This window comes from Alosa pseudoharengus, unplaced genomic scaffold (genome assembly GCF_046254945.1).
Source record: "Alosa pseudoharengus isolate Yale_2024_CS ecotype anadromous, Long Island Sound unplaced genomic scaffold, YU_APseudo_1.1 YU_APseudo_1.1_scf_24, whole genome shotgun sequence".
In the NCBI taxonomy this organism is placed as follows: Eukaryota; Metazoa; Chordata; class Actinopteri; order Clupeiformes; family Clupeidae; genus Alosa; species Alosa pseudoharengus.
In genome coordinates, this window is record NW_027468689.1 from 19,195,028 (window position 1) to 19,206,023 (window position 10,996).

Sequence of the window (10,996 nt, forward strand, 5' to 3'; positions counted from 1 at the left end):
CATCATATTCTCTTACATGCACTTCATATATATGTGATCAAATTCGATTTGTTTAGATACAGGATGTAACTTGTGATACCTGTAATATAAATATATTTCTACAACACGTAATGCCACATACAGAAAATATCTGTAAGCCTACTTTAAAAAGATCCCAATTTGTACACGGAAACTTGATATTGTTGCACAGAAGAAAACGCGCATCGGATGTTGTTTATAAGGAGGTTTTGACAGACAGTGTCTCATTTTGCAGTTATGAGTTTATTTCTTCCTAAGTTGTCTTGCAAAAAAGACATCGATACAGTCATTAAAACTGTTGCTGAAAAGGTTCTGGTTCTACGTTTTGGAAGAGATGATGATGTGATATGCATGCAACTAGATGAAATTGTAAGTAAACGTAGCCTAACGTTTGCAAACTACTGTAACGTTAATGCATGAATGCTAATCTTACCCACAATATGTGTTTGTCTTAGACTACGTAAAAGCCTTACCAGCTCAGTCGAATCTGATTATTTCGGTAGCCTATGCTGATAATAACGCGTTCCATTTTCTGTCACTAGCTGTCAAAAACATCCCATGATTTAAGCAACATGGCTGCAATCTATATTGTGGATGTGGACAAGGCACCTATCTATTCTCGCTATTTTGACATCAGTTTCATCCCCTCGACGGTGTTCTTCTTCAACGGACAACATATGAAAGTTGACTACGGGTGAGGCATGGAGACAAAGCGTGCAAATTTGATGGACATTTTTATAGACAATGGTTTTCGACACGTGTTGATCCAAATCCTATGTGTTGGGTCAGGTTGTAGCGTTACCCTGATCTCTTTCGTACTCTTTCCAAAGGTCTCCAGATCACACGAAGTTTGTGGGGAGCTTCAAAACCAAGCAAGACTTCATGGATCTCATCGAGGTGATCTATCGTGGAGCCATGAGAGGAAAGCTAATTGTTCAGAGCCCCATAGACCCCAGAAATATCCCCAAGTACAATCTACTCTACCATGGCATCTAGGGTAGGGTAACAGAATGGACAAACGGGTCAATTTGATGCTGGTGGTGAGAGTTTTGTTTCCCATGGAAACAACAAAATATGACATGATGTTTGAGTTTCTTCTTGTGTCAGAATAAGTGGCCAAATATTTATGGCTCTAATCAAGGATTGAGTTTTTTTACTTGCATTTTTGGTTGTGTTGATATACTAATGAAATAATAAAGGTTTGCATTACTATTCTTTTATTCATGATTGTTGATGTGGCATCCCCATACACAACAAATATCACCAATTTACTTCCAGATGCATAATAATGCAAAAGTGAAAGAAAATAATTTTATACTCCTTAAGACAGGATTTCATCTGTTGATGTACTGCATATTTGATAATAGCCCAAACATATTTCTTTTTAAATATTAGGGTCTTATGTACTGGGGTGGTTGCCAGCTCTGATGTCCCTTTCCTGGGCCAGGCACATACTCCTGCTCCTGGTGACGATGCTGAAGGGAGTGGGTGGTGCTCTGGGTCTTATTGCCTTGGTGAAGAACCGAAACACTGACTCCATGCAGGTAGCAGGTGCGCTGTCGTGGCATAGAGTGCCGGCAGAGAGCTGCATGCCAGCTCTTAGGGTGCCCACGGGTCCGTTCAGGGGTTTACTGCTAAGCACCCACCTCCTAGAGTGGGCACGCAGCCACCCGCGCCCATCTGCCCTCAGGGGCTGGTGCCACACGTTGTGGGAGGAGTCTATGAAGGCAACTGCTGACACACGGCTCTCTACTGCCTCTGCTCGCCGACACAGCAGGTCCACGAACGCCAGTCCACCGTAACCATGAGCAACCATCACTATATGTTCAGCAGCACTCTGGAAGATTTGTTAAAAGTCAAAGCAATACATTGCCACAGTTATATACAATGCTGTGTGTGTGAGAGTGAGTTACAACTGCAAATATCAAATGTGCAACAAACACTTTGGGTCATAATTAAATTGACAGACTGAGTGCAAAGTGTCTTGAGCATGACCATGTGGGAGCATTCAACTGACCCACCAGCTTTGGGATCTGGCTCATGGCATTAAAGGTAAACTATGCAGTATTGGCAATTTCCTTACTGTTTTCTCGGTTTTTGCTTCTTTTTCGCTGGCTCCGTCATGACGAATGTCTGAGAAACTCCATCGCTACCTTTTTCTAGCCAGTGCCTGGTATGTGTATTTGAATGCAGTAAAGCAATTCGTTACACTCGTTACACTTCCTGACACTGAGGCCGTCGGCCCACAGTTGCAAGGGTGTTTTTTCCGCTTACAGGCGCTAGGGGGAAGCGAGACGGCCACCATTCAAACCGAAAAAAGTCATATAACCATTCCAAGGACTCTGAAGCTGTTAAATGAAGATAAATTAAGCTAAAAAAACATAACCTGCATAGTGTGCCTTTAACTTAGCAAATCGATTTTGTCTCATTAACTATAATTACTATTAGACTTTGTTGGTTGCCTGTCATTTCAATTAGGGCCCTTTGTGTTGTAATATAAATCAGGTTTCTAGGCCAAGTATACTTGCGTATACAAGAAATTAGGTCTCTGAATTTATCCCATCCGTGAATTAGTGAACACACAGAGCACACAGTGAACACACAGTGAGGTGAAGCACACACTAACCCGGAGCAGTGAGCTGCCTTGCTACAGCGGCGCTCATGTTGTGTGGAATGTGGAACACAAAGTGTTAAAAAAAAAAGTGTGATTAACCTGGGAGATCAGGCAGTCCCAGACACGGCAGACATGCTCCTCAGGTGACAGCCCTCCCTCGTTTGGATTCATGAGCAGCACACCCCAGCTCTCGCTTATGGCCCAGAGCACGTAGAGAATCTGACCGCCTCTCCTAAGGCCCTCACGGACCACCATCCTCCAGCTCCACACTCCGCAGCGTATGGTGCCTGTGTCCTGAACCAGCACCAACAGGGCCCTCTTGTTCTGCAGCGCTCCAGGACTCATGTACACAAAGCCCTCGTTGTGGGGCAGAAAGGCCCTTTGCAGCTGCAGGTGGTGCTCGAGGATGTTGTAGACATATGTGGTGATGAAGCTGCAAAGAGTTTCCTGCTCTCTTTGGGTGCTCTGGACGTCGTGGCAGTTAAAGCGGAAAACATACAATTCTCCTGTGACCTTATGGCACAGAAGGCCATCCTTTGTGAAGCAATAAGGGAATCCAGACAGACTCTGGTTGTTGTGGTCGATGTTAGATCCAAACTCCATTCTGCTTTGCTGGAACACCTGAACTATGAGAAATCAACAGAGTTAATAGGTCTCCAAGAACTGGGCAAACAATTTAACTTGCCATTTAAGTGCAGTTGTAGAAGGAAAATGTAAGATGTTCTATAATCAAATTTGTCACAGTGCCATAATGTGCCAAAACCACAGGCCTAAGCCCTCCTCTGGTCTGTGTTTTTTTAAGTCCTTTCCTGCTATGCATACCTGACTGGACTTGTCAGTGGCACTCTATCGTGTGAGAACACCTGATGTGGCTAATCAAGACTATGATAATTACACCGACTTTAATCAGGTGTGCTCGAAACTGGGTGTGTTCCACTAAATTTAAGTGGCATAGAACACAGCTAGTTATGAAGAGCAAGGGAAAGATTAAGGGTCCCTGGATTAAATTATTTGTTAAATGAGGTAGATCAGAGGGGGGGGGGGGGGGCGGTGTAGTCAGGGATGGGCAAAAATACATCAGAATGTGTCTTAAAATAAAATACCAAATGCCCTCATTTGAAATGTATCAAAATAGACTACAAAATACTGTAGCCATATTACATATCAAAATAAAATACTTTTTTTTTAAAAATACTCAAAATAATTCTTTAGAGGGAGCATGGAATCACTTTGTAAATCAGCTTTTGTATCCCAAACATTTAGCCTATTAAAACTAACTAGATGTACCACAAAGCGGTACAAAATATGACCGCCACTCAGTCCTGCAGGTTCTCTCTGCAAAAATAAATCACGCTTATCAATGTGTGTGCATTTGTGTATGCGTGCGTGTACGTGTTTGTGTTTATGTGTGTGTGTGTACGTGCGTGTGCTTGTGTGCATGCCTGTGTGTGTGCATGCGTGTGAGTCTGTGCGTGCGTGCCTGTGTGTGTGCGTATGCCTGCATGTCTACTGTATGTGTATGTGTGTGCATGTGTCTTTATGTGTGTGTTAGTGTGTGTGTGTGCATGCATGCGTGTGTGTGTGAGTGTGTGCGTACCTTTGTGTCTCTGTGTGTGTTAATGCATGTGTGTGTGTGTGTGTGCCTGCATGTGTGTGCATGTGTGCAACCTGTCAGACAAAGATACCTGCGATTACAATGCCTCATTTTTGCTTTTTCATTTTTAACTGAGTGGTGCAATCAAATGAGTGGATATGGGATGGGTTGACATGGCCCCTGGAGGCCAACATATAAAAAAAGCCTAGGCCCTATGGTTATCGAGATATTCACAGAAAACTGTGTCCGCCCTACCCTCCTTTCAGGGCGTCCAGTCTGGCAGGTGCCGGGAATCGTTGACACAAAATTACTGAAGAAAAGGCAGTCATAAGGCTACATAATTATGGAATATCACACACCAGAAATTCCAAAACAGTTTAAAAGTTCTAAACAGGCAAACTTATGAGCAGGGATGAATTACTGTACGGGCCTAATGGGCCGAGGGGCCAAAGTGTTCAGGGATCCCTAAAGCCCAAGCCTCTGTGTGAAATCACTACTATGTTTTTCACTCCTGATATCTGAATAGGGACCCTCAGTCAAATAACATTGGTTATATTATTCACCCTGATATCTAAATGGAGCCCCTCAGTCATTAAGTCCTAAGTCACGCTAAGAGTGTGATAATCATGCTTTGTAATTGGCATCTTTTTTCACAACAAGATGCCTTAAATATGTTGATGGTTTTATTTGTCTCAATCTGTCCATTTCTTTGCACAAAACCTGCTAGAAGTCATAACCTAAATGTAATTCTCCCCCATTAATTAAGAGACAGGTCTGCTGAAAAACTGCTGGTTTCATCTCAAGCATGCACGTATGAACGCATTTACAGATTCGTTTCTTTATGTAGCCAGTCGCCGACATAACCTGGGAGATCAAACGACAAAAACAGAATATGTGGTTATATTTCACAACTTTTGCGATGTACTGGAAAAGGCTGGCAAGTTTCCTTAAAACGTATGTTTCTTTCTCAATTATAGACACTATGATGTCTCACAGAATACTATTAGTCTAGATGGAAATAGGGGTCCCTGGCTTTTTTTTATGCCACCTGATTTTTTTAAATCCTTAAAGTGCCTTAATCTTAATCTGCCAGTACCAAGCTGAAATGTCCCAAAGGCTTAATTTTTAACCCTTTGCTGCACCGGAACCCGAAAAATAAAAATAAAAATATAGAAAGTATATAACATTTGAAGTAAACAACATACAGAGACAAATTAACACATTTCCCCTACAATTCTGACCAGGAATTTTATGGAATGGTTATTTTTGACATTTGACAATATATTGACCCTATTTCTGGACAAAAATAGCAAAAAATGATACCAAAGATGTGTAATCAACTATTTTTTTGATTTCCTAAGCGCATAGGGTGATTTTTTCTTTCACAACCTGTTATTTCGTCATCATTTAAGTGTCTATTTTAAGATTATTTTTAACCCTTTGCACCAAACCTGAAAAATCTAAATATGATAACTTTTGATGTAAACAACTTACAGATACAAAAGGACACATTTTTTAATACTCTAACCCAGGGAAATTGTTATTTGTTGTATTTTACAACATCTTGACCATCTATGGTCATTGTGGAAGTGTGTTGTAGGGGGCAGGATGATTTCATCAGAACCTTTCTATCTATCTTGGAAGCCCTTCAAGTGTTAAAGGGGAACTTGGCAACTATTTCAACGTCATAAACCCGTTTAGAAATCATTTGGATGGTTAAATGACCTGTTCCGGTGAAAATGGTGACTTTTCTCGCTGCCCCTTGCGTCCCCAGGCGGAAAACCAACCTTGCAACATTGAGACTACCGTCCCGAAAAGATAAGTGAGAAACAAGAAACTAGTTTTAAATCGTGTTTCTTACCTTGTAACATCCACATTGTCTGCCAGACTTATGCTAACCGTTTTGCTAGCTTGTAAACAAATCCATGTGCTTTATCGTTACATTTTTCCACAGTTTGAAATAGCATAATGCACAATTTCTCCAGCAGAGGGGGAAATCCTGCCAAGTTTCCCTTTAACAGTCATTATAAACACACCCAAATCAGGACTATGCATGTTCAACGAGGATGTGTCCACATAAAGCATATTTCCTTCATGAGCAAGGAATTGTTAGATCAGCTATTTCTCTTGAAAAACACACTACATGAATGAGACCAGGCAGTTCTTGGCATGCTCATGATGCTTTTTGGAATTGTTTTAGAAGCTGTCAAATTTCCTGGATGTTGCCAGGAGTGACTGAGTGAGCACTCTTGTTTCTCAAAAAAGTAACTCTACAGAGTAGAGCTAAAGAAACATGCATCTCCACATAGCGTACTAAAACACAACAATGAGTTTAGAAGTAATAAGACACAAGCCTACAGTTCAATTCTGCGAGAGTGTAGATAATTGAGAAACTTTATTTCTTTCTTATTACTGCTAAATTGTGCTTGTATAGGCTATGTGGAGATGCATTTGGCAGGTTATGAGGTTATGATGAAATCATCCTGCGCCCTACAATACACTTCCACAATGACCATGTATGAACATGTGGGTCTTGGCACTGCTCTCAGAATTTCATACAGGCTAAAACGACTGCTCAGACGACTGAACTCCCAAGAGAAGATGGATCATTATCATTATTATAGTGAACAGAAACAGTGCAGTGCAGTAGTAAGTGGTAATCATTCAAATCACCGTCCCTAATGATCAGTGGTGGAATGTAACGAAGTACAAACACTTTGTTACTGTAGCCTACTTAAGTACATTTTCCACGTATCTGTACTTTAATTAAGTAGAATCTATACATGGATTTCTGCAAGAGGCAGAAAGCACCATAGAGCAGTACCCAGACAGCACAATTATTACGGCTCAGATTTGGCCCAAAACTGGCTTGCCGTTTTGGTAAAGCTCTGGGTGGATGTATGGGGCCTAAATGGCCCAAATTTGGCATGCCAAAATCAACCAAAAGTAGGCCAAAGCTCACCCAAAACAATTTTGGATTTCCAAACTATAGCCAGGTCCCAAAAAGAATCCTAAATCCCCATAATCCAGCTAAACTGTAGTATATGTATAAGTATATACTCTTTTGATCCTGTGAGGGAAATTTGGTCTCTGCATTTATCCCAATCCGTAAATTAGTGAAACACACTCAGCACAGTGAACACAGTGAGGTGAAGCACACACTAATCCCAGCGCAGTTAGCTGCCTGCTACAACAGCGGTGCTCGGGGAGCAGTGAGGGGTTATTGTGCCACATGTTTGCTTTTACATAGAAATTATTTATTTATTTAATTTATACAAGCATCTGTATGAGTATATTGCTGGTAATTGTGACTTTATTGCTGAAGATTTAATGGTTATAGATAGTCTAGGTTTACTATATACTTAAAGGTGCTCTAAGCGATGCTGGGTAACGTCACTTCTGTTTTGGTAGATGGGGTGCTGGGTGGCTGGGTTGCTGGATGGCTGGGTAGCTGGGTGCTGGATAGCTGGGCTACTGGTGGATGGGTAGCTGGGTGCTGGGTAACTGGACAGCTGGGTGGCTGGGCAGCTGGATGGCAGGGGTGCTGGGTAGCTGGGTGGCTGAGTGCTGGATGGCTGGGTAGCTAAGCTACCCTAGTAGATAACCAGAATTACAGTCCCCAGAATTATAAGTCAGAATGTAAACTGGGCCACAGATAGTAAGCACAATAACAATAGCCTAAAACTAATTAGCCTACAGCCCATAGGCCTATTGCTTTTATTAGATTAAGAAAATGCATCGTTATGCAAACAATTTTACCTTTAATACTTAAAGTACATTTTAAAGCAGGCACTTTTTACTTTTACTTAAGTAGTAGAGTAAATATTTTTCTGGTTATTTGTACTTTTACTTAAAGGTGCCATGTTTAATATCTGCCAAAAATCAATTCATACTCCACATTCCATAAAAGATGGGGGCAGTATACCTCCAGAAAGTGAGTTGGTCTACCCTAGAGTAACAACCGAGAAACGTGTATTGCAGTTTGGTTGGAGGTTATGTTGCCCGCATACCGCCTCCCATGGCCGAAACTGGTATTATGACACCTGTCGGGCTGTGGCTAGTAATTAAGCATGCTAATTCTGGTTGATATCTCTGCAGCACTATACCTTGGCATTTTTTTAATGACATCATCGCCCTTATTTCTTCTCATTCGTTTGATGCAGCTCATTTTTTGGATATTTTTACTTCAATTCTTACACATGGCACCTTTAAGTACTGAGTTTCACTACTTCCTCCACCACTGCTAATGATGCATTACAGACTTCTGCATAAAAAAATCTTGCATATCTCCAACCAAAATACGTTTACAAGTCGGGAACATAAAAAATCAGGCTTGTGTTTCAGATCGAGTCCTTTTACATACGAACCGGAAGTACGGCGATGGCGACCTTGTTGAAAGCATGAAAATGAATACTGTAAACAGTTCCAATACATTGTAACGTGCATTTATACTTTATCATTTTTAAATTAATTCTACACATTTTTTAGTTGTTGTAGCCATGTTTGCCAGCCTCAGAACTGCGTTCTGTGGATTGGCAATTGGCAGGACAACAGGATGTTCAGGTAAGTTATAACGTTAGCCCGCTAAGTTAACGTTACCCAGTACCTCACGTATGTTAGTATTTTTCGCTGCCAAATTAAGCAACTTGATTACAAATTCAGAATCATTCTGTAAACGTGCAACAGTGTAACAGTGTCATGCGCAAGTGTTACGTATTTGCAGGTGGAGCGTTGACCCATATGAAAGTGCTGTCTGTGGGACTGAAGACTTATGAAGTACCTCCAGACTATGCTGGTAATCTATGATTTCCATTACATGTATTCTCTTACCCTAACTTAAGTATTCTATATGGTTACACATTTCTACTTTCTGTGGTTAACCTGACACCCATGAATGTGATTTGATGCTCCACTCCTACAGATGTGGTGTTACCTGAGAAACCGAAATTGAAATTCATCAATAAAGTGCCCAATCTTAAAAAGGCAAAGAAAGAGATGAAGAGAATGAAGGACATCCAGGGCCCTACAAAGGGAGCTGACAAATTCACTGGGAAGGGTCAATATGGCATTGTTGTGAGTCCTATACATAGATTGTACAACTAAGTGTTTTTGATGCAAAGTGTGAATATGAACATAATCAGATTTACATGCATTTCAAAGTATTATAGGTATGAAATGGGTCATAAATTGACACAGCTGCTCTTTTTTAGGCCCTTGGAGGAGGCTTCCTGCACTGGGGTCATATAGAAATGATGAGATTGAGCATAAACCGGCGTATGGATCCACGAACAACCTTCGCCAACTGGCGTATCAACGCCCCATATAAACCAATCACTCGCAAGGGCCTTGGCCAGCGAATGGGAGGGGGCAAAGGTGCCATTGACCACTATGTCTCGCCAGTGCGTGCTGGCCGCCTGGTGCTGGAGATGGGAGGTAGAATCGAGCTTGGGGAGGTGGAACCTGTGCTCAAGGAAGTGGCCAAGAAGCTACCGTTCCCTGCCAAGGTTGGTTGACCGTCTGATATCAATGTGGCAATGAAGCATGATCTTATCTTGGTTGTCTGCCCTTTCCATGTCTGCACTTAAAAAACATTTAGTGATCTTAAAAAAGCTAAAGAAAAGAAGGGTGTTTAGAGTAACATAATGTAGGAATTCCCCTTTTTGTCAATTTTAAATGTACCGGAGTACCCATTAAGCACTAAGGGGGTTTCTACTTAGTCTTAAATCAATGAAAATGGTTACGCTCCTACCTACAACAACAATGTCATGGACTCCATTCTCCTTATTGACTAGTTGCACGAAAGGCTTTTGGTGGGCTCGTTTGTTTCCTGTGGAGCCAGGTGTTTGAACCCGAATGTAGTTTGTGTCTACACGTCCTTTATCGTAGCGTGCTGATTCACTAGGTGCCACACCCAACCGGGTCCGTGTAGACACTAATTACATTCAGTCTTTTACAACATTAATGATGAAAACAGTTCTAAGTGACACCAAACTTTTGAACGGTAATATATATATATATACTGTATATATAAGTGATGCAAAGATGGTTTCTGAATTAGCTTGGTTATTATATTTGGTACAATCACTTGCCTCAATATTGAGGCAAGTGATTGTACCAAATATAGTAACCAAGCTAATTCAGAAACCATCTTTGCATCACTTAAATGCTGAATATCCCACTGACCTAGCCTGTGAATTCTGTTCCTGTAGGTTGTGAGCAGGGAAAGTTTGGCTGCCTTGCACAAGGAGCAGGAGGACAGGGCAACGAATAATCAGAATCCCTGGACCTTTGAACAGATTGCCAAGGGAAACATGATGGGGATTCGGAAGGTCCTAAGCCCCTCCGATCTGCACAACCATGGCCGCTATGCTGGAAAGTTCTATTACCCAGACAGGGTCTGAACTGCTGACCTTGCACTTGTGTAAACCCAAGGGAGAGAGGCAACCAAAGGCAGATTGCAATGGACTTGAAGCACTCTTTCATTTGTGATTTACCTCCAGTGTGGGAATGTAAATGTACATGAAGTCATAAACCGTCAGATGGTGATACATGAACAAATACTGCTGCCAATTGGACTGGACTGGACTAGATCCTCTGTCTCTAGGACCCATGTGGAGAGAAAGATGTTATCTAACATCTATCATTGTTGTGATATCATTTTCATTCACCACAGATGATGACTTACCAATAAAAGATATACAAAGTTCGTTTCTGTGCATGACCATCACTGTGTTTTTAACGATGATGTTTTATTATGTTCATTGACAAGA

At 41.5% G+C, this 10,996-nt stretch overlaps 3 protein-coding genes across 3 annotated transcripts; 2 read left to right on the forward strand and 1 right to left on the reverse strand.

Annotated features, from left to right (window-relative positions):
• Nucleotides 1-174: 174 nt before the first annotated feature.
• Nucleotides 175-1,230, forward strand: txnl4b (thioredoxin-like 4B). The gene is made up of 3 exons (XM_076302681.1): nucleotides 175-387; nucleotides 561-712; nucleotides 849-1,230. The coding sequence occupies exons 1-3, from the start codon at nucleotides 256-258 to the stop codon at nucleotides 1,012-1,014; spliced, it is 450 nt and encodes a 149-aa protein (XP_076158796.1). The 5' UTR covers nucleotides 175-255; the 3' UTR covers nucleotides 1,015-1,230.
• A 187-nt stretch (nucleotides 1,231-1,417) lies between these two features.
• Nucleotides 1,418-3,235, reverse strand: LOC143141802 (cotranscriptional regulator ARB2A homolog). Its single transcript, XM_076302509.1, has 2 exons — nucleotides 2,732-3,235; nucleotides 1,418-1,855 (listed from the first exon to the last, which is right to left on the reverse strand). Exons 1-2 carry the CDS (start codon nucleotides 3,233-3,235, stop codon nucleotides 1,418-1,420), a joined length of 942 nt encoding a protein of 313 aa, XP_076158624.1.
• A 5,341-nt stretch (nucleotides 3,236-8,576) lies between these two features.
• mrpl16 (mitochondrial ribosomal protein L16) lies at nucleotides 8,577-10,932 on the forward strand. Its single transcript, XM_076303387.1, has 5 exons — nucleotides 8,577-8,789; nucleotides 8,950-9,021; nucleotides 9,148-9,299; nucleotides 9,437-9,730; nucleotides 10,436-10,932. The coding sequence occupies exons 1-5, from the start codon at nucleotides 8,726-8,728 to the stop codon at nucleotides 10,625-10,627; spliced, it is 774 nt and encodes a 257-aa protein (XP_076159502.1). The 5' UTR covers nucleotides 8,577-8,725; the 3' UTR covers nucleotides 10,628-10,932.
• Nucleotides 10,933-10,996: the final 64 nt, after the last annotated feature.

Excerpts from the sequence above, each read along its gene's own strand:
- txnl4b (XM_076302681.1), top strand. The coding sequence starts at position 256 with ATGAGTTTATTTCTTCCTAAGTTGTCTTGCAAAAAAGACATCGATACA. Across the intron at positions 388-560 it reads GCATGCAACTAGATGAAATT|CTGTCAAAAACATCCCATGA; the intron begins GTAAGTAAACGT and ends TTCTGTCACTAG. Across the intron at positions 713-848 it reads CATATGAAAGTTGACTACGG|GTCTCCAGATCACACGAAGT; the intron begins GTGAGGCATGGA and ends CTCTTTCCAAAG.
- LOC143141802 (XM_076302509.1), bottom strand. The coding sequence starts at position 3,235 with ATGGAGTTTGGATCTAACATCGACCACAACAACCAGAGTCTGTCTGGA. Across the intron at positions 1,856-2,731 it reads GGGACTGCCTGATCTCCCAG|AGTGCTGCTGAACATATAGT; the intron begins GTTAATCACACT and ends CAAATCTTCCAG.
- mrpl16 (XM_076303387.1), top strand. The coding sequence starts at position 8,726 with ATGTTTGCCAGCCTCAGAACTGCGTTCTGTGGATTGGCAATTGGCAGG. Across the intron at positions 8,790-8,949 it reads CAGGACAACAGGATGTTCAG|GTGGAGCGTTGACCCATATG; the intron begins GTAAGTTATAAC and ends ACGTATTTGCAG. Across the intron at positions 9,022-9,147 it reads AGTACCTCCAGACTATGCTG|ATGTGGTGTTACCTGAGAAA; the intron begins GTAATCTATGAT and ends CCACTCCTACAG.